The sequence below is a fragment of the Cavia porcellus genome, unplaced genomic scaffold, assembly GCF_034190915.1.
Source record: "Cavia porcellus strain 051 isolate PalLab524CR breed Dunkin Hartley unplaced genomic scaffold, mCavPor4.1 scaffold_18, whole genome shotgun sequence".
Lineage (NCBI taxonomy): Eukaryota > Metazoa > Chordata > Mammalia > Rodentia > Caviidae > Cavia > Cavia porcellus.
The window spans coordinates 58,014,094-58,041,071 of record NW_026947501.1 but is presented as its reverse complement, the minus strand read 5'-3'; the positions used below and the strand labels follow the sequence as shown (position 1 = coordinate 58,041,071).

The window sequence follows — 26,978 nt, the reverse complement described above, 5'->3', positions numbered from 1 at the left end:
GGACTAACATAGTGAGACCCTGTCTAAAAAAAAAGGACTAGAGATGAAAAGTAGTTTAAGTGTGTGTGCCTTTTTAATGTATGTAATTGTAAAAGGTTAACCAACAAGATCTGACACCCCAGGCTCCTGGTGTCAAGTCCTGGAGGACATGGACAGGAGTGCAGTGCCTGTGGGAAGCAGGTGAGCGCTGGGCCCGACATCATGCTCTGCAGTGCTGCCAAGGACGTGTCTAACAAGCTAGGCTTGTGCTAGGATTCAGAGCAAGCCTCTGAGGGACAGCCACCCACCCACATGCCAGCCGGTGGGTTGTCCTGGCAGGAAGAAGGGCCCATGAGAGCTGGCTAGAAAAGGACTAGGGCACTGAGAGGCAAGAACAGGCTGACGGGACAGCAGCGCCAAGCCAGCACACAGAGCGGGAGCACAGTGGCTGCAACTCCCTGGCTCTGGTGGAGGAGGGCACTGTGGGATCAATGCTCATCACTGCTGGGGTTGTGGGCAGCGATGCCTGCCAGTGCTGCATGGCCAGAGCCTATGCAGGTCTCATGATGCCCGAGGGCTCTGCCTCTGCCAACACTTGAACAGGTTGGCACCTAAAAAGGTTTGCTCATGCCCTGTAGGTGGGAGCTAGGTGGCCACAGAACAGGAGCAGAGCCCAGCAGAGAAGGGTGGCAGAGGAGCTGCTGGAGGTGGCGGCTGTGGTTCAGGATCCTGCACTCACTTGCTGGTATCCACAGCTTCAGCCCCTGCCCGCAAGTCAGTGGGCAAAGAGGTAGCAAGAGCCTGGGCCAGAGCTGGCAGGAGTCACTTGGAACCTACTACTCTGGATCTCTGCCTAGCAGGAGCCACAGCAATGCTGCTGTGCCCAGGCTGTCCCTAAAGGCCAGGAGGGCGGATCCCATGAAGTCCTGTCCATCTGGGCGGCTAGCTCGGCTCCCCGAAGCACTGAGCCCCTTCATGATGGCAGTGGCATCAAGAGGCCAAGCCTCATGTAGCCACCCAGCCTGTGCTGGCAGGGGGAGCAGACTAGACCCTGGTGAGAAAATGCCTCAGACAGAAATGAGAAATAGAAAGCCATTTTATTAACACGTTTTACATTTATAGTTTATTAGCTAATCAACATCAACATGCAAAAATAAGCGCTAGATACAAACCTCTACAATATGGTGTGTGAACTACTGGTTCGTATGTCTGAAACCCCTCAGTACTTCAGAATAGCGTTGAGACTCTAGGTTACCAAGCCATCTGCAAGGCCTCTGCAAAAACGCGGTCCAGTGGATTTCCACGGGATACATTCTTGAAGCACGAAGTAAGGCGGTGCACGGAGGATGAAACCCCAAACCTACACACACAGGCCTGGCCAGAACGCTGCGCCCCAGTGCCCCCAGTTCTGGGGTGAAGTCAGGAAAGGCCCTGTGCGCTGCACCAGAGTCCTCACCATGGCCATGGCCGGCACTCAGGAAAGGACCAGCCCATTCCTCAAGCTCCCGAGTCTCATCATCAGCAAGTGGAAGGAGACTGAGAAACACAGGGAGGCCACTCCTGGTTTTGAGATGTTCTAGGTTCCTTCACTGTTCAGGTCAGTTTGTAGAGAAGGCTCCTCTGAGAGGTGCAGTACTTGCAGAAGCATCAAAGAGTTGACGTATGTTACAAAATCCTACTGATCAAAACGTCGTTTTCAATTACAAACTTATCAAATCTCACTTCCTCTCTCCCTAAGAGTATTTGTTGCTGCTCACTGATCTTTGGTCGCAAGAAACAGAAATGCTCGCCGCGGCAGGCTAGGGTCAGGGACAGGAGGAGGGTGTGGCCCAAGGCGTACACTCGGTGGCACAGGCCTACATGATGTACACCTTCTCAGCCTGTGAGAAGTGGAAGACTTCTTTGGTTCTTGGACAAACAACTTTATCATCTTGACGGATAGAAAGCAGAGACTGAAAAATAAGGCCAGGAATACATTAGGACAGCAAGGACAACACCAAGATTTCCCATGAAATCCAGGTGACAAATCCACGGGGAATAGGCCCTCATCCTGCAGTACACCTTCCCAAAGGCCCACCTCTTACAGCAACCTTGGGACTGCTCAGCTGTGGCTCCCGCCCCTCACCCATGCCCCGCGGCATGGCACATAGTCACCCTGCTGCCCCTCACGTTGTAGCCGTAGACGTAGCCGTTGGGCAGCATCATGGGCGGGTTGTTCTCGTTCATCACGTCACCAGAGATCTTGCAGACCAGGCGGGAATTGGCACAGTGGGCCATGGGCAGGGGCTGGGCCAGCTTGTTCAGCGAGCGGCTGCACACAGGGCAGTCAGGGCTCTTGGAGCTGCCATCTTCCTTATAGCACTGTCTGTGCACAGGGTTAAGGAAGGGCCGGGAGCTACTGGGATAGCAGGGGAACAGGCATACCATGGCTGCTCATCACCTGGGCCTTGGGAGCCCTCCTGGCTGCATGTGTACCACGTAGAAAGCAACTGAGGCTAAGGAGAGGGCAACAGACTACAGCCTGACCCACTAAGTAGGTGCCTCGACCCACCGTTCTCCAGCAGGACCTCCACTTGGCCCAAGGTCCCTCAGAGTCCTTCAAGGGTCAGTACCAGACCGAGGTCACACAGGGTTAGGCACCTGGCCCCAAGGATACCTGGGAATATAGCAACACCTGGGAGAGAAGGGAGATGAAGTTCGTGGAGCCCACAGACTGAGCGGACACCCTTTCAGCTGCCTAAGGGATCTCAATGCTGCCCACGCTCAATGTGGGGAAATTGTGGCCCAGAGCACCTGTCCTTGGCGCAGGACAGGATGGCACAGGCAGGCCACCATGCTAAGATATGAACATGAACAGCAGCCTGACCACAGGGCAGGGAGGATACGGTGTCTTGATCGCTGAGAGGCCGGCCTGCAATGTTAGTGTGAACACGGAGCTGTTCCCCAGCTGGTGCAGGCGGTAGTTATCATACCGGAACTGCTGGATCAGCATCCGCCACCGTGCTGGGTCCAGGAGGTCCTGGAAGGGACAGGCAGAGGTGCTGGGATCCTCTGGGGAGTGCCATGGGACAGCTGGCAACATGGGGTCGTGGTGGGCCAGACATGCATTAACTCCCTGGAACCGACACGCTCTGCAGCAGAGTACCCCAAGGCTATGACAAGGACAGGCTCGTGTGTGTGTGTGTGTGTGTGTGTGTGTGTGTGTGTGCCTAAAGCTTCATGGAAGAAGTCCTACTCCAGGGCATAATGCTGGATGACGACGAGCAACTACAGCTGCCTCAGCTGAAGACTGCAATGAGCAAACCAGAGGCAGAGCAGGAAAGGCAGTCAGGGCGCTGCCAGCCACTCATCCTGTGCGGTGGGCAGTGGTTGCACACATGCCATAGCAGGCTGTTTGCACTACTGAAAGCTTCACTGTGGTTTTTATTTTTATTTATTGCTTTTTCTAAACTAAAACCTCACTATTCAGGTTTAACTGCAGCATTGGTGCTGTATGATACCTAAGTGGGTTTTGGGTTGCAGTTTGGGCCTTCACCTCTAAAAGGTTCGCCATCACTGTTACAGAGTAATGACACAATTTCAACCTTTAAGAATTTTGTTTTTAATATCACTTTTATGAAAGTAAAGTCCACCTGGGATTAGACCAACAGCCCAAAAGACTCACAGAAAAGCAAGACCGCCCCCGTCCCCTTCTGGAAGCTCTTTGCACCAAGGCCTTGCAGCCACTGCCCCCACCAACAAACCTTGCTCTGGGTCTTGGTGACCCAGAGACTCAAAGGCAGGTGGCTCTGTGCCCTGGGCCTGGTGCTGCTGAGGTCCTATCTGGGACACTCAGGTCCTCAACTCTCCTGTAAGCTCACTGAACCCTCGCCTGCCTGCTTCTACACGCCAACTATGCCCCATGTGGTTTTGATCCTCTTCGGTGTCACTGAATTCCTCTGAGTTCATGGACAGAAGCCACACATGGTGGGCTGTGCCTGTCACCAGTTTGACTCTGGGCACAATGAGGAGATGGCGGTGCACACGGAGGGCAGGGCTCCTCCCTGCTGTCCAGATAGTGGGACCAGAGCCACTTTAGCCTTCCTAGCCGCACCGGCCCCTCAGACGTGTTGCCTGAGTGGGTGGGCTTCGCCTGTGTTTCTAACAGTCTTCTCCAGAGCAGGAAGAGAAACCCAAGATGCAGATTTACGAAAGCAATGTTGAGAGCCGGCGCCTGATCATCTGTGGTCAGGCTGCAAGGTGCTGTGTAGATTCTCTTAAGGCAGATAGCTCCAGAAACTCCCAGAGGGGATACAGGGCAAAGGTGAGGCCTTGACTAAGACCAGATACAAAGCTCTGAGAACCGATCTCACACACCCGCCTTTCTGGGTGCTAAACACACACTGGGGAGCACCAGGCTCCTGTGACTCAGCTACGTCCTAGACCAGCTCAGTGGTGGCGTAGGTCCCATGGTAGCCAGTCTAGAGGTCTCCATGGGAAGGGCAGCAGACCCACCAGGGAGCCACACAGGGGAGACCAGAGCCCACTAAAGGAAAGGGAACCCCATTCACAAGGCCAGTGATCTGGAGACCAGACCCATAGCAAGCACCAGACACGGGAGAGAAACATGGGAGATACCGGAGCTATAGGGCTCCCCAAGCCCAGATCCAGGTCCCTCAGCAGCATATGGAAACCTGGGAACCAGCAGGGCATGTGGCATACACAGTGACACCAAGACCCACTCACACATGCACAGGCACTACCTTGTACGGGGAAATGTGCGTGTCTGGTGGGAAAGCCAGCATGCCCATGACCTGGCGGACCTCATCCAGCTGGCTGCCCTCCGCCTGGCTGAAGTGCTTCCTCGCATGTCTGAAAAACAAATGTGGGCACACACTTCAGTCTGCAGGTTCCTGCCAAGCACCCATGTAAATGGGCCTCATATCCAGATTAGGCCTAGGAAGCCCTTGGCCCAAGAAGTTCTGGTGACAGGGCTGCAAGCCCACTACCCATATGCCCTTGTGACAACCCTGGCTGGCCTGGCACTGAGCAGCAGCCCCACTCACCCACACACCTGTCCTATGTGCAAACACAGGCTCTGTCTTCTGGGACACACACAGACAGGTACAGTTAGTTTTCTACCTGTGGCCGCCAGGCACTGGTCTGTGCTATTCTTTTGGCTGTTCAGGAACCATCACACACACCATTGGTCCCCCACAACCCATGTGCTCACAGCCCCTCAGTGTACGCTCCTGTCCCCAGTGCCAGTGACGTCATCACCTGTGGCTAACCCCCACGCTCTCAGGAACAAGAAGTGTACAAGAGACAAAGTCGACAGGCTTGGAGGTGGGGCAGGCAGGAAGGAGGCCAAGAAGGAGCCCACAGTGTTCAAGGGAGCAAGGGAGGTTCAGGGCACATCTAGGGAGTCCATGGCTGGCCACTCACCAGCCAAGCAGGGAGAGAGGGTGACATGAAGCTTTTCTTCTCTGCAGTGCTGAGGACTGAACCCAGGGCCTCCTAACACAGAGCTGGCTTCCCAGCGCTTTTTAGAATCCCGAGGCAGAGCTCACTAAGTCCCCACCCTGACTGAGCCTGGGTTTACAGGTGTGTACCATCTTGTCCACCTGAGGGCTGCTTGCGGCAGTTCACCAGGCAGGCTGAAAGTGGGTCAGTGACACCACAGCACTGCCTTGCTCGCACCCCACGCAGGTATGTGCACACCTGGGTGCCAGGCCAGGCACCTGGCCTACTCACTCATTAGAAATTAAATGTGTCAGGGTATAATGATTAGTGCCTGTAGCCCCAGCTACTTGGGACACTGATACAGAAAGTTCGCTTGAGCCCAGGAGCCTAAGGCCGGCTTGGGCAACAAACTAAGACTTCATCTCTAAATAAACTCAGTTTTAAAGTAAATGAAAATTTTACGGCCAGGGATTTAGCTCAGTGGCTTAAGCATCTGCCTGGCAAGAGTGCGGCTGTGAGTTCAATCCCTGGTACCACAAGAAAAAAAAAATTTAAATGTTCCAAATCAATCCCAACAGTCCATGCTTCTGCGACCATGCCATCTGCTGACGGGGCAAGGATTCCTTCCCAGGGTCCAGTAGTGGGGCAACAACTGCCCCTATGGCTCCAATCTGCCCAGGCCCAGCACCTGCTGCCCCTACCCTGCCCTAGAAAGCAGCCTGGAGCACAGTCTTGCTCCCTCGGAAGCCAGTCTCTGTCTGCAGGGCCCCAGCTGCTCACAGGTGCTAGTCCTAGTCAGTTCTGGCCTCTACCCCAGGACCCTGAGAGCATTCTGTGACTAGAAAAACCTTTAAGAAAACAAGACATTATAATAGCTAGTGTTGATTTAATATCATCTTGTTTTGAAGTCCTACCAAGCTTTTGTTCTTCCATCTCCATCCCTTTTTTTCATGTTGTATCTTATTGGATTTTATTATATGTGATGGTATAAATACAATTTTTTATGGACAACGAGACAGTACAGTAACCACTGTTCGTTTTCTGTTAGTTGGTTCTGAATACCCTGTAATACTTTCATTCTCTTGAATGGTTTTATACTGTCTTGTTATGTTTGATACTATAGTATATAAGGTATACTCAAATATTTCAAGGAAAGAGACACTATGGTAGCTACTGTTACGTCGGGTTGTCTCGTGATGAAACACTACGGTGATGACATCACTGGCACTGGGGACAGGAGCGTACACTGAGGGGCTGTGAGCACATGGGTTGTGCGGGACCAATGGTGTGTGTGATGGTTCCTGAACAGCCAAAAGAATAGCACAGACCAGTGCCTGGCGGCCACAGGTAAAGAACTAACTGTACCTGTCTGTGTGTGTCCCAGAAGACAGAGCCTGTGTTTGCACATAGGACAGGTGTGTGGGTGAGTGGGGCTGCTGCTCAGTGCCAGGCCAGCCAGGGTTGTCACAAGGGCATATGGGTAGTGGGCTTGCAGCCCTGTCACCAGAACTTCTTGGGCCAAGGGCTTCCTAGGCCTAATCTGGATATGAGCCCCATTGACATGGGTGCTTGGTAGTGTTTCACCACGAGACAACCCGACGTAACAGTAGCTACCGTAGCTACTGTTGCTTAAATTGTTCTGTTCTGACCTGTTTTGTTATGTCTTTTATCGTAATCTTTTTCTTTTAATAAAAAAAAGAAATACCTTTATTATTTTTCTTAGACCCATTTATGACAAGCAAATTCAGAAAATAAAAGCCAAGTCACTTGGCTTACTCTGCAGCGTTCTTTTAGAGAGCAACAGGAACTTATCACTGTCAGCCTGCTCATCCCACCCACAGTCCCGAGCCACCACCATCTGACCCCTGAGAGCACAGAGCAGGCACCCAGACACCTGGATGCCCTCCTGCCTCTTCCCACCCCTGCAGCAGGGCCACACACTCTGGGTCACCCTGGCTACCTGCCTCCACAGCAGTGCTGGGCGGAGAAATGACAGGCGCTTCAAGGCCAACCCCATCAAGCAGGGGCAAGGCTCCCCAACCCCCTAGCAGACCTGGTGCCAAGGCCCTCAGAGGGGAACAGGCAAGGTCACGGCTGTACTGAAAGCTGTACTGTACTGAAAGCAGTCTGGGGCGGAGTACTGAATGGGAAGGGTGACAGTATGTGTCCCTTTCCTACTGCCCAGGGACACACATGTGCCTCACCACCTGGCTAGGCCCCGTGCCTGTGATCACACAACTCAGCTCTTGGCTCAGACTATCAACCCAGCACGGCCCAGGGAACAGGGTAGGACACCATTCTGTGGCCTCTGGGTGCTCCCCCACACTTCCACTAGTACTCAGCACTGCTTGCATCTGCTGGAGTGTCTTGTGGGAAGACTGTCATCCTCCCAGGAAGGTGCTCCCGATGGACATGGGTTTCAGATGGGTACCACAGCCAACCCCTCCACCAGGCCTGCACCCGTCTGACCCAGACCTCTGCTCTACTCTGGGTGCTGTCCTCCCTGCCCTAAACCCTGGGTGTACCTGCAGGAGCCTCAGAAAAGCTGCAGCAGAGGACCACTGCCAGGCCAGGCAGTAGGCAAGCTCCCCCAGGCTATGAACAAAGGCATCTGGCTCACAAGAAGGAGGGGATGGTGGGGCACACCCTCCTGCTCTCTCTGGACACCATGCACCCAAACAAGGCTGAACAGGTTGGGCAGGACTCCCCAGACTGAAGGCTCCTGGGGCCAGAACAATGACCCCATCCATGGAGGAAGTGGGATCCAGAGGAAGGGCTGCTGGCTCAGTGGACAGTCATCTTGCAGAGGTGGCTCACCTGGACACCACAGGAAGCCCAAAGCAGCTCAGGCACAGCTGCCAGACTGGCAAGGCATCCCATCTTCCATTGCAAACCCTGGTGCGGAGCACCCACCTACCTCACAGCATCCAGGCGCTTGTTCTGCCGCACGAGCTCGATGAACTCCTGGATCCTGAGACTGAACTCCAGGCAGCTCTGGGGACAGACAGCAGGAGGCTCAGGCAGCAGCATGGGCCCCCAGACTCAGCATTCGCACACCCTAGGCAAGTCCTACAGAGGACACCAGAGGCCTCGACAGGCACGGTCCCAGAGGCCTCAACAGGCATGGCCTGCAGCAAATGCCTCCTGGCAATCATCACAGCTCTGTGGCTTGTGGGCCAGATGTGTGGTGGAGACACAAGGATACGTGGGTGGTAGAGGAGCCGTGTGTCACTCCGAGGGCACAGGGCATTCAGGCCAGAACTAGAGACACAGCCTAGACTGTCTGGCAGGCACATGTTGAAAGATGTCACCAGGCATGGGTAGCAGCCAGAGACCAAGAGAGAACTGCAGCTCTCATCAGGCTACATGGCATCTGAGTCATCCTGGATTACCCCATCGTCATGTGAGCTTCTCTATACCCCAACCCAAAGGCCTGCCAGGCCTCAGGCTCAGTGCAGTTCCCACACTGTTGCCCAGCCCAGTGGCTGTTCCGTGGGATCTAGACAAGCCCACATCTTGATGCCTGCAGGAGGAGACAGCAACCTAGTGGTAGATGCTTTTGGGCCAGACCAAAGCAGCTGACAGGAAAAAATTAAAGATGTATAGGTGAGAGAGCCAAGCAGGTGCTGGGGGGAACAATGAAGCAGTGGCCCAGCATCTTCCTGGAGCAGGAAGCTCCCACCTGACCTGAAGGCTGGGTTAGCCAGGACCAGGTAAGATGGAGGAGATGGCTGTCAGAAAGGCAGGAGCAACAGAACCTGCAGAGGTCGAGAGCTCTGGGTCAGCATGTGGAAGGGGGCTCCATGCAAGAGGCAAGAAAGGTTGGACAGCTGGGGGGCCTGGAGGTGACTGCCTAGGGGCTGCAGTGATTGGGGCATGCTATGAGCACAGGAAGAGGCAGTCTGTGGGCAATCTGCCATGTGGATTCAATCTGGGCAGGAAATGTGAACAGGGTGGGGCAGGATTATCTCCAGAGCCCCAGGGAAAGTGGGTCCCAGTGTGCGCTTCCACTAGAAGCAGCATGGAGGGGCAAGCAAGCCACAGCCCCAAGTCATGGCATTTACAGAGCAAGTGGATCAACCAGCCCCAGCCCAGCATCTACAATGATACCCCAAGACACTCTGTTGCCCATCCATGCCCCCAGCACCTCCCCACCATGCTAACCCAGTCCCAGGGCTCCCCCATTCCCAATCCCCCCACACAGCCAGCTTGACCCAGGTCACCATCTGCCTAGTATTGCCATGCCACTCCATACATATGGCACAACCACACAGGGAAACTTGTCACCTGGACACAGGAGTTTTCTGTCCTCTCTGTACCAGACAGAAGAGTAAGTGGCCTGCCACTAAGCCAGGCAGGCCAAGGAGGCTAGGACTGATCCCCACTGCATTGACACTCCCCCTTGTTAGCTGACTGACAAAGGCAAGTTCGTGGGACCAGGGAGAGGACAGTGTGTCCACCACAGGATTCTGGAAGGGGCCCATGGGGGAGTGGAGAGCAGCAGTGCCCCCACTGCAAAGCCAGATCTGCAGGGGCCAGGGAGGACCCATTCTCCAGGCCCTGTCTGCTTCCTGGGGCACCCACTGGCAGCTGCAGCTGCAGCTGGGTACAGCAGTGGGCTGTTCCTAAAGCAGGATGGAGCCACTGTACAGAGCTCTGAGAGGAGCAGCACTGTGTGTCTACACTGTCCTGGCTGCAAGGAACCTGCAGACACTGCTAACAACGAGGAGTGTCAACGCAGTGGGGATCAGTCCTAGCCCTGATCTATAAGCCCCCAACACCTGGAGTCCCTGTGCTTTCCTATATGCGTGACATGGAGACATGCAGTACCCATGTCTCTGCTCCAATAACCCTCAGGACTTGGATACCTGAGCCAATTCAACACAGAATCACTTGCTACCTTGTTACTTTAAGCACACTTCTAACTCTGGAACTTGGGTGTTGGAAGTCTCTTCTCTCACAGATGGTCCCGTTTCTGTTCCAAGAGACCTGTGAGCATACAGCGTAGCCCTCCCCAGCTCCTGCCCTCCTCAGTGTGTGCATGTCACACTGGGGACTGCCTTGGCTGCCTTCTGCCCAACCTCACTAATAGAGCCTTGGTCACTCACTGGGTGTGCAGTCAGCAACCTGTGCAGCTTGGACCAGCCTGTCCAGGACTCCTCTGCCCATGCATGCACCCACCGTGGGCCTCAAGAGACATGCTAAGTGCCAGAGCCTACAGAAACTGAGGTGTCTCTCAGCCACGCAGAAATGGCCCTGGGCAGTCCCGGGCACGGGAGTAGAGCTGTGCTTCAGCTAAGGTTTACAATTCCAAGATCCTCAACCCCTTTAGTGGAGTTGCTGGCAGAGCCACCACATTTCCACCTATCTTGGCCTCATGCTTGCCATGGTGGCCCCGAGTGCCCCAGTATGTCACCCTGACTGGCTTGCCTAGGTGGAAACAGCCATCTCTCCTGTGCATCCCTTCTACAAGCCCTGGCCCGACATCACCCTGCAGCACACAGCTCAGTTGGTAGCTCAGTCTGCTAAAGGCTGAAAGCTGAAGGTGGCTGTATTGTTGGAAATGTCATCACTGGAAGTCACAGTTGCCATGCTGCAGCCTGCAGATGATGCTCTCTGGGCTGGTTTCCGTGGGTATGAGTGAGTACAGGTGCCCAGAGCCACTGGATGCAGGCACAGCAGCCATTACCATGCCACATGCGCAGAGGGGCTCCATACCCGGTCTTCCTCCTCCCAAGCCTCCCACAGTCGCAGGACCTAGTTCTTCCCTTCAGGAGAACAATAGCCTTAAACTCCCCAACCAACACCCTCCCTTCAAATAATACCAAGCACCACAAACCAACAGTGAGGGTGCACTGGGCCCAGGTGGGTGGCATAGGTACCACTTCTTCCTGCAGGGAGTCCCTACTCCCACCCCAGGGAGCCCTCAGCACCTTCATCTTTCGCAGCCGGGACTTGTTGTCATGGCACCAGGCCAGGCAGGTGGCCGTCTCACGCCTCTCTAGGGACTCCTCCACTTCTTTGGCTGTCAGGAACATCTCAATATTCACCAGGTCCTAGGGAAGGGGCAACTGGTTCAGCATGATTGACACTGGCCCTGTCCTCTCTCCCCAGCCCTAACCCCCACCCCACAGCAAGTTCACTGAGTTGTGCTCACAGCAAGTGCCTAGAAACTCACACAGGGCGGATACCTGCTGTCCAAGAGCCAGGCCACACCTGGGTACACTCCTCCCAGTCCCCAGTATCGGGTACAGTCCCACAGGCCTCTAGCACAAGGTAAAGCCCCAGAAGAGGCATTCACTTTTGGCAGCAGAAGCCCCCACCCGAGAGGTACAGGTAGTATTGGGAAACCCATACAACAGCAGCAGGACACAGAGCCTGCAAGGAGGCCAAGCGGGTCCCAATGGGACTGTCCGAGGAGGCAGATAGGCACCCCCCCATGCCAATACAGAGCACATCTGGCAAGGCAGCCCTGACAGCAGAGGAGCTGAATGGGCAGATTGGCCCCCTACTCCGCCAGGTGCCCCTCCTCCACACAACCATGGCAAGCAGGCACCCCACAGGCAGGGCTGGCACAGCAGAGCTAGACTGGGCAACACGCTGCTTATGAGAAGCCAGAGTCCTGATGGAGTGCCCATACATACTACTGTGAAGGAGGTAGGGGCAAAGCCTTTCCTGTGGCCCTAGGCAGGGTACCTGAGGCAGGGAGGGCCACCTACCTCAATGCCACTCTGGCGTGCCAGCTTCACAGCTGTATTGTAGTAGCCACAGCGCAGCAGGTGCTCTACCATCATGCGGTCCATGCGCTTCCGCTTCCACAGGCTGGCCGCCGCTGGCTGGTCACTGCTATGCTCCTTGAGGTGCTCGATCCTGCGCTTGCACAGCTTAGCGCTCTCGTCCTCTGCCTGGATGGACTCTACCGCCTGCCACAACAGAGCCATGTCAGATGGGGCCAGACTCCTGCAGCCCTGCAGCCAGAACAGGGATGCAGGTGAGGAGACAAACAAGGACAGCACAGCAGAGCTGGGGAGCATCACTGGATTGTAAACAAAAACCAAAGGGCCACAGCTGGACCTCCGTCCTTGGCAAGTGTGCGCCTGGCAGGCAACCACTGCAGGCAAATGGGAAGCTCCACCTGCTGGTGTGGCATCCTGACTCAGATATGTGGGTTTGCGCTTTCTTTTCTACACTGTGCTGCCAGGGGCATGAGATTTGAAATCTGTTATCCTGCCCTAGTTAACATTTATCATTATGAACCAACTTTCAAAATCTTTCCTTGGGGCCTGGGGATTTAGCTCAGTGGCATAAGTGCCTGCCTTGCAAGCAGGCAGTCGTGAGTTCGATCCCTGGTACCGATAAAAATGAAAAAGACAGAAAAAAAAAAAAAAAACGATAAAAATGAAAAAGACAAAAAAAAATCTTTCCTAATATTTTTTTCTTAAAATCACCCCCCCCCCCCAACTGGACTACCTAGCACCGCTGCCAGGAGGAGGGCTGAGGGTGTCTGTGGGGGGGTACCTGAGTAAGGACCCTGACCTCAAAGGCTTGGAAACAGCACATGCTGGCTGCTGTTCCCTGGGGTGCGGTCTCAGGCTGGGCTTCAGCGTCACCAGGTGAAAACCCTGAGATGCCTCTTTCTATCAATGCTGTGCAGTGGATGTGGAACACTGGTTGGTGTTCTGCTTCCTCTGCTGCCCCTGCTCCACTCTGGGCCCGATCCCATGGGAGGCTGTACTCAGCCCCACCTCCAGGCTCTATCCAGGACCCGTGCTCCAGTTCACCAACTCCTTGAGCTCTGTGTAACTCAGAAGCATTCTAAGTGTGTGCATCTTGGCTATTCAATACATACACAATCACATGGAGCTGGGCCTCAAACCCTGGGTCTTGTGCACATTGGCAACACCTACCACTGAGGCGCAGCACTGGGCCACTGCAGGTCTCCATCAGGTCCTCACTTTCCACAGCCCAGGGCCACTGCTCCTCACCCCACCTCCTGACCAAAGCTCCTGGGTGATAGCTGGTCCTTCCACCTCCCGGATCTCTGCCTCCAATTCGGACCAGTGACTTGTTTATGGCACATGAGCTTGCTGACATTTCCAGGAAGATGCTTCAAAGCATCTTGCTTTATGGTTGTTTGTAGTGGGTAAGAGAGTCCTGGGAACCAGGAACCCTAGGTGCACTTCTGAGATGAAATTCCAAAAATAACAAGTCAAGCAGCCACTGTCTGGGCCTGGGGACAACCAGGGGTCACCAGGATAGCACCCACCTTCCGCTTGAGAACACTGAGCTTTTCCACTACGCCATCCAGGAGGCTGACCACAGAGTCCACGGCTGGGCAGCTGCTCAAGGTCTTCTCCAGCTCAGCCACCACCATGGTAACGTGGCTCGTCTCCCGGTCAATGTTCTTCTGGGCAGCGCGGAATCGTTTATTCAGCGTCTCGTAGGGCACCTGGACAAGGGAGGACAGTGAGCACCACTGACCCTCGTCACACTCAGGCCCCAGGGTGCTCAAGTGCCTCACAGCACCTGCAGAGTTGCTGTCACCAGCTGCCAGCTCCCACCAAGCATGAGTGCCCAACACAGGACTGAATCAGACCCACAGAGCTGCAGGGAGAAAAAGCTTTGCCAGGCCCATCCCTCCAGACTCCAGCAGCCCAGCTTCCTCCAGGGCAAGTCCCCCTGTGTGCTGACACAAGAATCCCGAAGTCCACTCAAAAGAAACAAGAGAAGACTGACTGTTGAGCTTCTCCCCACCCCAGCACAGCACAGCAAGTCCCCCTGACAGGTTACAGCAGAGCTACTGACACCATACACACACACCTTCTCCTGAGATGTCTGCCCCAGTTGGAAACTCCCATCCTACAGGGAATGGTGGTCCACACCTGTAATTCTAGTACTCAGAGGGTGAGGCAGGAATATCACTGAGAGGCTAGCCTGAACTACATAGCAAAACCGGGTCTCAGAAAAAAAAAAAAAAAAGCCATAAAAGAATCCCCCCAAAACAAAACAAAGAGAAAACTGTCCTAACAGCACATGGGAAATGAGAAGAAGGTTAATGTTAATTTCACCTCCCTGCCAATGGGTGTGGGTTAACACTGTCTACCAGGCAGGCTGCGCCCAGCCCAGCTCAGGCCCCAACACAGCAGTGACCAGAGAGCTCAGCCTTTCAGCCTCTGCAATGGAGGATGGACGCTGGGGCAGTTAGGGTGAACCTTCTCAGTGACACAAACAGCCAGCTGCAGCATATGTGCTGCAGGAGTGTTCCGCACTCCAGGGACTTCATGGCATCTCTGACACTGGCTTGCAGCATGAGGACGATGGCTGACACAGGAAGGACAGCCTCAGCTTCTTCTCCCAAGCCCCTCTTTCCCTTGAAGGATGGGACATGGGTGCTGGTAAAGCCAGCCCTGTGCAGTGTCCCAGTAACCATTCTGCTTAGCCTCTCTGGAGCACCCCATACCCAGAGTGCCCTGGGGACTTGGCGGGGTGCTGCGAGCGACAGCACTCAGCACAGGCACTTCCCACACACGTGTCCCCTCAGCCAAAGACAGGCAAGTCTACCTTGTGGGGAAGGGTAGCCATCTGCAGCCAGCCAGGGCCTTGTGCATGCCAGATGCACCTCGTGAAGCTGGAGGGGAGAGAGCACTTGGTACATGGATGCACCCTACACCAGCTCTCCTGGGCAGTGCTCAGCATTGCACATGGCAGGTGCTGCAGCTGGGGTCTTGATGTGAAGCCCAGTGTCCCCACAGCTGCCAGGACCCGTCACCCTACATTGTCTGCTTTTGCATCTGCATTCCAGAGATGCTGCTGGCAAAAGGGTCAGAATCCACTCTCTCCTGTCCACCTCCCAGGGACCAAGAGAGCTCAGGGGACTGCACCGCAGCTGGTGCGAGTGCAGAGCCAGCCCCCATGAGCAGCCCACAAAGAACACTGAGTGCAGCCCACAAAGCCTACGGCCAAGCACGACCTGAGTCTGCTCACCCATCTGAACTCTGCCTGCAGAGGAGGGCTGACACAGCAGCATTCGCCTCTGTCCAGGGCTGCCAGCCTGTACCCTAAGCCGCAGTCCAGCACAATGACCTCCTGATGAAAGAGGTCTACTTGCCAGGAGTTGGGAACAAAGCAACAGAAAGCACTACCCATGGCCACAAGGCCCACTGCAGCTGACCATAGCCAGCCTGTGCCTGCAGCCCACAAAGCACAGATGTCACACTTATCAAGCCATCATGACAATTCCTTGGTGCTCCCTGCCAGCTTCTGAGTCTGCCCTGGCTGACACAGACCTTCACTTCCGGGTAGCCCAGGAGCCACTCCCAATCCTGACCTCAAATGACCCCGGCTTAACTTCCCACAGCCATTCGTCCAGGCAGGACCTGGCTCCCTGGGCCCTGGCTTCCAAGGTCGGGCCCAGACACATGCACCTCCGCTCCATGGCTGCCCTTGGCCCTGTCCCAGGCCCCACACAAGGGCAAGGCAGTTTCCCTGCTTCCTCCCACTCCACACTTAGCCATCAAGGAACTGGGCAGTCTGTGAAGCAATCCCTTTCCTCTGCTCCCCAGGGGACCCAGCATGGGATGCTGCCCTGATTTAAACACTGATAGGGCCAACAACTACTTCCCAAAGACAACAAGAGGAATTTCAGAAATGCTGAAGATTTAACCTGAGTCAAATCACCATGCAAGAACCAGGACAGTATGAAGACATCTTGAGAACACAGGACTGAGGGTTTCACAAACACAACCCCTTCCTGGGAGGAGAAATGCTCAGAGACCAGTCTCAGTGAGGCCCCACAGCAGGTGTGCAACATGGGTGAGGTGGTACTAAAGGAGAAACCAACACGAGGCAGCGCTCCCTATGTGAAAAAGGGTAACACAGCTGAAATTCAGCAGACTTTGGGAAAACCAGGAAAAACGGAACAAAATATAAGTAATAAAAACACACAGGACCACTCAAACACACAACATCTGTGTAGCAGGGAACATCCAGCAGACTAAAATGCAACCCCAGAGACAATGTGCAAATCATACCTGACAATGAGTTTCCTAGACCACACAAAATCACCCACAACTCAACAGCAAAGGGCCATCAGCTAAAAAAACAAGCAAAGACCTTTAAAGATGACACAAGCCAGGCATGGTGGTGCACACCTGTAATCCCAGCACTGGAGGATGAGTCAGGAAGACTGCTGTGAGTTCAAGGCCACCCTGGGCTATATTGATACCCTGTCTCTAAACAAAACAAAACACAGACTACATGAAAAGATGTTCACCGGCCTCACTGGTCACCATGGAAATGCAAGTAGAAACCACAAGAAATACCTATTAGGGTGGCTGTTACCAAGAAGACTAGAAGGCAGGCACTGATAGGACATTGCAGGCAGGCACCACGAACTCAGCACAGCTACACAGGAGCTGACTGCAGCAGTCCCATGGCTGGGGCCTGGGCACATTACCAGAACTTCAGGCACAACCAAGAGTCAGCACACTCACCAAAGCAGCACTCACCAGGCGTGCATGGGAACGATCTCAACTTCCAGCAGAAAGAAGTGGCTTAAGAAAGAGGGTAACACCCAGGAAATCTTGCCACACGCTACAGCATGGATGAACTTGGGGTCACAGTGCTAAGCATTTCAGTCACTAAAGGACACATGATGCATTCTTTCTCCAAGAGAAACCTGCAGCAGCCCACCTGTGGGGAACTAGAAGTGGACAGCAGGCACTGGTGGCCAGGACCAAGAGAGGAGTCAACCTCCAACAGAGTCTCAGTTTGGCAAGACAATCCCTTTGGTACAGGGAGATGCACAAAGTCAACGCTCAGGTGCGGAAATGCTCCATGCCATGCTGTGTTTTTACAAGGCAAAGTCCTAGTGATTTGCACAGAGTTCTGTGGGCAATGGGATCTCATTTCAAAACTTCTGTAACACTGTGGGAACCATCTGACAGTGCCAGTCTGGGGAAGGACACAGAGGTCAAAGGGATGGACAGCCCAGGAATGGACCCCTACCACAGACACATGTATCCAGCCAAGGGCCAGGGTGGAAGGACTGCAGGACTAGAAACCCAGAGGACATCGACCCTCAACCTGCACCTTATACAATTCTTAAAATTCACCTAAGATGGATCACAGACCCCAGCACAAATACTGGTACTGGAAAACTACTTGGAAACAAACACCTCATAACCCTCAGATGGCAAAGGTTTCCTACAAGGTACAAAGTACATCCACCGTAAAAGAATTTAAACTTCACCAACGCCAAACTTAAGACTTCCAAGGAAACGAAAACCTGAGCCATAGACCGTGGAAGCACATGGCACACCACCTTATGGTCGCCTCTGGCGCTGTGTCTATCATCTGCTTTAAGATGCATTTCCTCTAACCTTCTCCAGTGTTTGCTCTATGTTTTCCAACACTGTTTGCTAACAAGAAAGATGCACTTAGTTTGTCGCCATAATTTTTTCAGTCACTTTTACCAACACAACAAGCACATCACAGTTAAGAAGCCTGGAAGAGCCGGGTGTGGTGGCACACACCTGTAATCCCAGCACTCAGGAGGCTGAGGCAGGAGTTTGGGGCCAGCGTGGTCTACAAAGCGAGTTGAACTGCATAATAAGACCATCTCAAAAAGACCAAAAAACAAAAAGCACCCTGCGAGTCGGCCAGGGATGTAGCTCAGTACTTAAGCACTTGCCTAGCAAGCCTGAGGACCTGAGTTGGATTCCAAGTACAGACAAATACAAAATAAAAACCTAGCTTGAGAGAGTTTTTCAGTAATTACCAGCAAGTAACTAGACTGAAAGTAGTATACTGAAGCACAAACTGTTCCATGTGTCCTGCTTCTTCTAAAAAGCACACAACATTCTTCCAACCGCAGCAGCCTGCGCTGCCCCCAGAGCAAACCTAGAAGTGTTCCCCCAGAGCAGGGATAGCTCAGGGTCTCCATTTTAAATGAGTGCCTTGAAAGAGAGTATTTCAGGACAGCCCCTGGAGGTGATGCTAAGCTATGGGGTAGGAAGGGCCTGCGGGCACCCCACACACACTCCTCTTGTGGGTGAAGTCACCACACCTGTATTCAACCCACAAGTGACCTGCAGAACACTTTCAAACTGCTTGCCCATTCTAGGGAGGGTGAAGCACCAGTCACTGCAGATTCCCATCACTGGGGAGCATGAGGTGTGCAGCTGCCCTCCAAGCTAGCAAGATGGGACAGACACCAGGGCCAGCATCTGCATGCCATCTTGGGGATAGCTCAGTGAATGAATGCAACATAAGCTCCAGTATTCCAGCGCTTAGCCACATATCCTGCAAGCAGAGGAGGGCAGAGGAGCTCGGACACCAGTGCCGCTCTAGAAGCAGAGTTGCTTGGGCATGCCCATCCCTGGCTCTCAAGTCATTAGGGCCTGCTTCTCAGCGCTCTCCCTACTAGACACCAAGGTGAGCGTTTGAGGTTACCAGGACGTCGTTCTCACCCTAGACCTTTTCTTGGGGTTCCCCAGCATCATCATTGCTGCCCAGGGATCCCCTGGACATCTGTTCCTAACAGGAGGTTCTGTGCTTGGGCATCTATCCGTGGCATCTCCCAGCAGGTCACCATGGTGCAGAGGGCAGCAACCGACCATTGTGTGCCCAGTTTCCCCATTGAGCCTTCTCCAGAGGTGTGCTGACTTCTACTTTACTTCTCATGGCTTTGGCAGCAATTTTCAACACTATTTCAACAGTGAAGACTCCTCCAACGCAGAGTTCATCTTTAACAGGCAGAAACAAGTCCACAACACAGCCCAATGATCAGCAGTACCACTGAAGGGGGACAGTGTGTGAGAGGTGGGGTCCCTACTTCAGTAGGGCCACCTGCAGCTAGCAAGGGAATGAGACAGAAGCATCCTCGGGGACATCACAGGAAGAGCACACTAGGTATCCTGCTAGTAGTAAGAGGCCACTGTGACTAAGTGCCCAAGTGGAATGGAGGAGGAATAGTCATGAAAGGCCTGACACTGTCACTCTAATGACCGTGCCCTTTATCCTAAGATAGATAGGAAGTCACAACACAGGAACCATAGGATCTTTTGAGCTGGTACCTACAGCAATGCATGGGGCAGGGCACTGACCAGAAAGCCACTACCCCTATGGAGAGAGTTAGCAGCTGCCCCCCCACACACAGTGACAGCAGGAGGGCAAAAGGCTGGACCCTGCAGGCATTCTGAAGCCAGAGCACTGGAGCAGCAGTGCGAGCACAAGGATTTAAGTCCAACCCCAGGTCTGGGGAGGGAAGGTGGCCAGTCCAGGAGGAGGCAGTCAGAGGACATTGAGTGCTCCCTGTGACGATGTGACACAGCCTGCTAGGCAGGGCGCTGGGGCACAGAGCCTCCCCTTGGAATCAGCAGTGCTGCCCATGTGGCCCAGGTAACCAAGTCAGGGACAATCAAGACCAGGCCCTGTGTTCTGGGGACTCCATTACTGCAGGGAAAAGGGGACATCTGAGCCCAGGGAAAACAGCGAGCATGGCACCTCCACATGAAGGTACCTCGAGCAAGCATTAAGATTCCACTGTAGATAGTGGAGCCCAGACTCAGCAATGGACAACGGGGACAAAGACAGAGGCCCCCCACAGGGCCAGGGAGAGCCAGGTAACCTGTGGGTTGATCCACTGGGTGATAGAAGACAACAGTCTGTACCTTCATGGTGCGGGATCGTGAACAGAGAAACAGGCCTCAGGAGGTGATCTAATTTTCCTTAGCCCTGGGTACAAGAGGTGGCAGGACAGGAAAGACAGGAACCAAGCCACAGGCAGAGTGTGTGGACAAGGGCAAGAAGAAAAGTTGCATGAAATGGTTTCTAAGGTGAAAGGGGCTCCTGTGAGCTATGAGGGCCTCTGAGCAGTGGTCACCTCTAGGGCATGGCCAGTACCATAGGGAAAGCTGAACCAGGCTGCAATCTGTAAGAATTCAGAGTGGAAAAAAAAAAGAATTCAGGGTGGGCCAGGCATGGTGGCACATGCCTGTAGTCTCAGCACTTTGAGTGGCTGAGGCAGGAGGATTGCTGCAAGTTTAAAGCCAGCCTGGGCTCCATAGTGAGACTGTTTCAAAAAAAAAAAAAAAAATGCTGGACAGATGGATGAGGGCTGAGGCTGCACAGCAAGGGCATGCTGCTAGAGAAGGGTAAAGAGAAACATGAAAAAGGTTGTTCACCTAGACAGATAACAACGCATGCCAGCGGAAGTGCTGTGGAATGCAACAAATGAACAAAAGTGAAGAGTTTCAAGGAATTTTCCAATCAGATTGTGAAGAAATTCATTTAGCTAATAGCTGTCTATTGTAACCCCATGCCAGGCACCATTGGATGTGCCCAAAGTGAAGTCTTACACCAAGCGCATACAGGCTAAGGAGTCTGATAGGAAGAAAATACAAACAGGTGCAGGTTATTCTGTCAGGCTGTACTAGTGGCACAAAGAAAACAGACAAGGGTAAGGACAGATAGCAAAAGAAGCTCACACATGCTATAATTTAATGCTCAGAAGCATTCTGAGAAATCCCTGTGCAGGGAGCTGATCCAGTGGACAGTTTTCCTGCTAGATTTGAGAGCTGGAGCCCCAGCAGCCACTGTGGATTAAGGGGAACCTGAAGATGATCATGTTTTTCAATAGAAAACAAAAACATTCCTGAAAAGGGGAACAGTAACTAGAAGTACAGCTCAGCAGAGCACCAGCCTGAAACAGGGAGAGCGAGTAAGCAAGAGTGGATACATGCCAAGGTCTTGGTCCATTGGAATGAGTGGCAGGAAGATGCTGTTTTCACCTGGGACAGAACAGTAAGGTATGGAAGGGTCAGGCCTGGTGCACTGGGACCAGGATGTGGTGACCCTGCACATGGCACCTATGATCAGCCTCCAGGATGCCTACAGAGGGGCTCGATGCTTGAGGTCTGAGAGGGAGCTCAGGGAAGTGGCCTGACTGGGGGCATTAGTAGAAGACAAGCCGCTCCAGTTGTCTTGAACATCCACCATGACAAGACCAATGGTCTGGTGAAGTGTGTGGAGAAACCAAGACTGGAGAGGACAGTAAAAGCCCTGCAGGTAGCACACAGGGACTAGCTGGGTCTGACCACTAGGGCACACCCTGAAGCAGAGGGTAGACAGGAGGGTGCAGAGGAGCAGCAGCTGGCGATTAGCACTCCAATGGGCCAGCCAGTGGAAAAGGGACCTTCAGACCAGGGTGAAGGCACATGGCATGATAACTATAAGGGACCATGGGGAACCATGCAGGCAGAGGGGGCCTGAGAGGGACAGGAGCTTCCCAGTAGCAGGGTAGAGCCAGGTCCCAGCATAGCTGCAGGTTTTCTTCACTCAACATTCACAAGTCAGTAACACAGTGAGAATTCGTCTCAGGACCTAAATGACCAGTATCTACTTCAGCAGAGACCAAGGTCTTCAAGGGGAGGGCAGCACACAGAGACTCCCTCTCCCTAGAGCCCCAAGAGAACAATGGTGATGGTACAGCCTCCCTTCCTTCCATGCCACCTCACCAGCCAGGCTCACCTCCATTTCTGGCCCCTGTACCGCAGGCCACACTGTCAGCCCAGGGAGCCTCCTGGGGTAGACTCTGCCAAAGTTTTGGCACAGCCCACGTGGATTCCCTGTCCCCCAAACAACTCCCTTGACCACCAGCTCTGCCCAATTCCCCAGGCTTCCCTAGGATCTTTAAAGGCTCTCAGGCAGTGCACTTGCTCTGCCTACCTTGTCATACCCTCCTAGCATCTGCTCCAAGGCCCCCAACAGCCAAGGCAGGAACACACAGGCGAGGACAAAGGCACCAGTGCCAGACAGAGCCATGCTCAGTTCTGCAGCCCACGGGCCACTATGCACCTCATTTTAGCCCTGCCTTAACGTGGCCCATGCAGCACAGAGAGCTACAGTATTAAAAAAGTCCTCTTCCTCGTACCTCCTACCTCAAAATCTGCTTAACATAATAATACTTAAAAGATAAAACCAAGACCAACCCAGAAGCCAGCAAGGAAACTGAACCTGTATGCCCATCTCCATCAGGGCTTGCCTGGCCCTATAACTGTAATCTCTGTAACTGCCTGGCCCTGTGGACACAGGCAGCAGAAGCAGCAAGCCAAAAAGCAAGAAGGGACACAGCAACATCAGCTGTGTTCTGCCTAATGTCCCATGAATGGTAGAGCGACAAGGAAGAGAGGTGGAGGCAGGGCACAGTTCTCAGGGAGGGAAAGCACTACAGCTGTGCTGGAGGAAGAGCAGGCTCTGAAGATAGTGCCAAACTGCTCCAGACCAGAGCACGTGACCAGTTTCCAGCTTGGAAGAGAAAGGGGATTAGGATTCTTACTCAGCATCAAGAAAGAGGGCAAAAGAGAGGACCAGGTGTTGTTAGTGTAACACAGCTTCCAAGGGAGGAGGCAGCTCTCCTTTGCACACAAGTTAAGACCTGGTATGTGGCCACTGCCTGGGGTACAACACAGCTACAACCAAGCTCAACATGGGTGTCGCTTAAGTCACACACTCTGTGATTACCAGCATTTCTCACACTTGAGAGCACATGATCCTCCCAAATGTAGCCAAGACCCAATTTGGAAAACTGCACTATCAGTTCTAACTCAATCATGTGCTTGGCACACAAATGTTCTGTGTCAAGTACAAATCCAAGCTGTGCAATGCAGGACAGTATGCGGCCAGCCAGACTGTGAGCAAATGCAAGTCAGAACACCCAAACACTCAACAATGTACTTAACTACACTCTCAGCCCATCTCCAGTGACGCAAGGACAGCATCTCCAACCAAAGTTTGAAAGGACAGTGTCCACAGCCAGGGCTCCCAGGAGCAACTGCTAGGCTCTGCCCAGGGCCAGACAGATACATACCTGATCTGGGTAGTGGGGATGGGAAGATGGGAGGAAGGAACGATCCCCATGCAGAATTATTTGAAGGGGGGGGGGACACCTCAAAATACTTTTATAACTTGCAAAAACTTTCTGAAAAATAATCAAACAAGGATTTCCAGAGGGCCATCACCTACAACCTGACACCAGTCAGCCTTCAACAGCAAAACAAACCCCCTGCAACTCCTGCCTGGAGGGCCTCTGCCCTGGGCACTTGTGGCTATTCCAGCAGGCATTTGTGATATGGACTTATCGCCAGGTGAAGGGGCTGCTGCACAGCACACGTCACACATCCAAAGGTTCCCAGGACCACAGAGGCCACTCATTGTTTCTCCACCCACCGTGGGGCAATGGAAGTCAGAGCAGGCTGGCAACCACATCCCATACTGCACCATTCCATTCCCATGTCACCCGGACACAAGAGAAAGAGAAGGGCATGAAGGCATCCAGGAACAACTGCCAAAGAGAAGCTTGAATCCACATAGAGGCCCCTGCCCCTCAGAGTCTGCAAAGGGAACACAGTTTAATTCTCACCAGGTGAAGATTTAGTCTAGTATCTTCCAGGTCCCATAGCCTGCAGGAGGACATGCTTTTTACAAGGCCCAGCATCCAGACCTCACACCCTTCAGACTCTACACGGTGTGTCTCCACACCATCTGCACCTGTGCCCAACCTCCTCATACCTGTCAACAGCACTGCTCTGGAGCCATCAGCACGGCCCACGTCCTTTCACTCTATGCTAACAAACACTTTTAACTCTAGGAACCCTAGAGCCCCAGTTAAAATCTCCCTATCCTCTACCAGATATCACTTCTGACAACAGCAAAAACACAAACTCACCACTAACACACTGTCAACAAAACAAGAAGTCATTACAGGGATGAGAACTAAAGAACCTGGAAGGGAAATGCTACACTGTACTTGCTGGGGGAAACAGCATCTCTACTTTCAAAAATTCTTCCATAATATCCATTTTTATTTATTTTGTAGTACTGGAGACTGAATCCAGGGCCTTTGCACAGAGCTTACAGCCCCAGGATCTTTTTACTGAAACAGGGTCTCACTAAGTCACTAAGTTGCCCAGGCTAAGTTCAAACTTTTGATCCTCCTGCCTCAACCTCCAAGAGTGTAGGATTACAGCCTACCATGCCTAGCCTTTAAACATCATCATAAGAAAAACACAAAAAAATTTTTTAAAACTATGACAAACTTGGCTGAAACCACAGCACTACCCTTCTGTACCTGCCTAAGTAATTGCGCACCCATTTTAATCAGAGGCTACCCAACATCTTTGGAATGCAAAGCACATTCAGTCATTAGAAGTGAGAGAACTTAAGGAACCCTTTCCTGACTGTGCACTTCCTCTTCTAATGCATTCAGGAGGCAATGGAAGACTTTCTGGAAAACTTTCCTGCCCAGCAGTTCTCAGCAGTCAAACTAAAACAACAGCGACAAACTAACAGTTCTGATCTGCAAACGTCTTTGTGTGTCTGTTCAAACGGGTCTGAAGATGCTGGTAATCCCTGCTGAATATAAAACCAACAACCTAGATCCTGAAGGGGTCTGCAAAGAGATCTGGTGAAGCCAACAACGCCCCTCCCCCATCCTCTTAATCAAATAAAATGCAGGATATAAAACTGCCATGAAACACAGCTGCTCCTCACTGAGGAAGAACAGTGCTTCACCTCTGCTTCCCTGTGAAGACCAACCTCACCACGGCAAACGAATGAAAGCAGTGACCCCGCTAACAGGTGCCTTCCAGGGGGAACCAACAGTGTCTTGAGCAGTATGTAGTCACTTATTTCGCCCCGGGGGTGAAGGATGCCTCAAGGGCTTCCATCTGACAAGAGACAGCATCAAAATTAAACTGGGGTGGGGCCCAGAGGGCTCAGGGCCATGCGCTAAGGCAGCTAGCCAAGCTTTGAGGCTGAGGACACATACTGGCTGTGGCCTTGCATCCGCCACCAAATATCATCGCGGAGATGGAAGGGGTCATCAGGTGTTCTGGCTGGAAAGCATCTACCTGGCCCTCCGGGATGTGACTGCAGAATCCCAAAGCTCAGCCGGCTCTCCTAGGATCGTCCGACCTTGATCTCTGAAGGGATTTCCTCACTGGAGCCTATCAAGCACCATCAAATCCTCTAGTCATTACAGAGCCCGCACCAGCCTCCTGCCCCAACCCCGCAAGGCTAGCTTTTACGTCTAATGGAAGCGACCGACCACCCAAGGTCACGCCCCCAGCGCCCTGACAGGCACTGCCCAGGAATTGTGGGGAGCCCCGCAAGATGGACTGCCCCTGGGGGGCTGGGGCTCCTCTCAGTCCCCTAAGTAATGCCCAGAGGCCAACTCGCCACGCCCAGCCGGAGCTTCCGGGAGGTGGCCGGACACCGCCGCGACCCACGCCCGCGACGCTCGCTCCGACTCGCAGTGGTCCTCGGCTCGGTCACCACCTTAAGACCGACGGCCGCCTTCGGACTGCGCCACTAGGTGTCCAGCGCCTCTGGCCCCGCGTCCCCAAGGCCCCCGTCGACCTACCCGCCAGGCCTGGCCCCCAGACCCCGGGCCACGCCGGCCACCGCCGGTCCCCGCCCCTCGACTCCACTCTGCCCCAGCCTTGGCCTTAGCCCCGGCCCCGGCCTCGACGCCGACGCCCGTTGCGGACCCCGCCCCCCGCCCCCCGCCCCCGGCCCCAGCCCCAGCCCAACCATCCCCTGCGGACCCCGCCCCCGGCCCCCACCACTCTGGCCGTGCTTGGGCTCCGTCCCCGGGAAACCCCTTGGCCCCGCAGGAAGCACAGTGACGACACGAGCCGCGACGCAGTGCGCACCTTGAGGGTCGGGTACTCCTGTACCTTCAGGGTCATGGACAGCTGGGCCGCTGACTCCTGCACCGCCATCTTGGGCCGCCCCAGAGAAGGAGGCCGGCGCGCGGCACGCCGGGTGGTGACGTGTAGGTGGGCGGGGAGAGAGGGGTGTGTCGCGCATCTTTACCAATCGCGTCGCCCAGTTGCCCGGCGGCGGAAGAAGGCACAGGCCAATCACCGCCGGCCTTCCCAGACTCTGCCAATCGGTTGCAGTCCTGACAGTGGGTTTCTTTAGGATCCCTAGCCAGGTGGTGGTATGCACTTTGGGTGCCGGGGGAGAGTCCCGGGTCGGTTGAGCTGTGCTGCGGCTCGTGGGGGCGGCCACAACCTGTGGCTGTCACCCCTGCTGGAGTAACCTATCGTAGCGCTCACATCGAAGTCACATTCATGGCCAGCACCTCTTGTGGTGGTCGCCCCTCCTGGTGGTCACTTTCATGGTGGTCACGGCTCGTGGCTTTCTCCTCTCCTGGCCACCATCCCTTCTGGCACTGGCCTCTCGAGGCTGCGGTCTCTCCTGGCGACGCTGTGAAAACAATCTTGACCACGCCTGCATCACAGGTTGCTTAGAGTCCTGGGGAGCCCTGATGTCCTTGTGGAAGAGTAGAGACCCAGCGCCCTAAGCTGGCTTGCACTTGAGAGTCCCAAGGCGGGAAGGGCCTGTGCTCGCTTGCTTGCCGTGTCTCCAGTGGTGCTGTTTGTTTCTTCCCTTTCACATTCTCAGCCTTTCAAGTTCCACCGGTCTTTCCCGCCCCCTTTTTAAAATAAAATGAAATGAAATTTCAGTGATTAGGAAACGATTTCCTCATT

At 53.9% G+C, this 26,978-nt stretch overlaps 1 protein-coding gene across 6 annotated transcripts; it reads right to left on the bottom strand.

The window, feature by feature from the left end:
• Window positions 1–1,057: 1,057 nt before the first annotated feature.
• Maea (macrophage erythroblast attacher, E3 ubiquitin ligase) lies at window positions 1,058–26,299 on the bottom strand. Of its 6 annotated transcripts, XM_063230079.1 has the most exons (10): window positions 26,136–26,262; window positions 25,332–25,427; window positions 13,688–13,870; window positions 12,141–12,389; window positions 11,355–11,477; window positions 8,339–8,415; window positions 4,722–4,830; window positions 2,865–2,998; window positions 2,134–2,344; window positions 1,058–1,931 (listed from the first exon to the last, which is right to left on the bottom strand). In XM_063230079.1, the coding sequence occupies exons 3-10, from the start codon at window positions 13,793–13,795 to the stop codon at window positions 1,836–1,838; spliced, it is 1,107 nt and encodes a 368-aa protein (XP_063086149.1). In that variant the 5' UTR covers window positions 13,796–13,870; window positions 25,332–25,427; window positions 26,136–26,262; the 3' UTR covers window positions 1,058–1,835. The 6 variants fall into 6 exon arrangements, with proteins under 6 accessions (XP_063086149.1, XP_063086147.1, XP_063086148.1 ...); XM_063230077.1 differs by lacking the exon at window positions 25,332–25,427 and having other exon boundaries at window positions 26,136–26,299; XM_063230078.1 differs by lacking the exon at window positions 25,332–25,427 and having other exon boundaries at window positions 2,149–2,344; window positions 26,136–26,298.
• Between the last annotated feature and the right edge of the window lie 679 nt (window positions 26,300–26,978).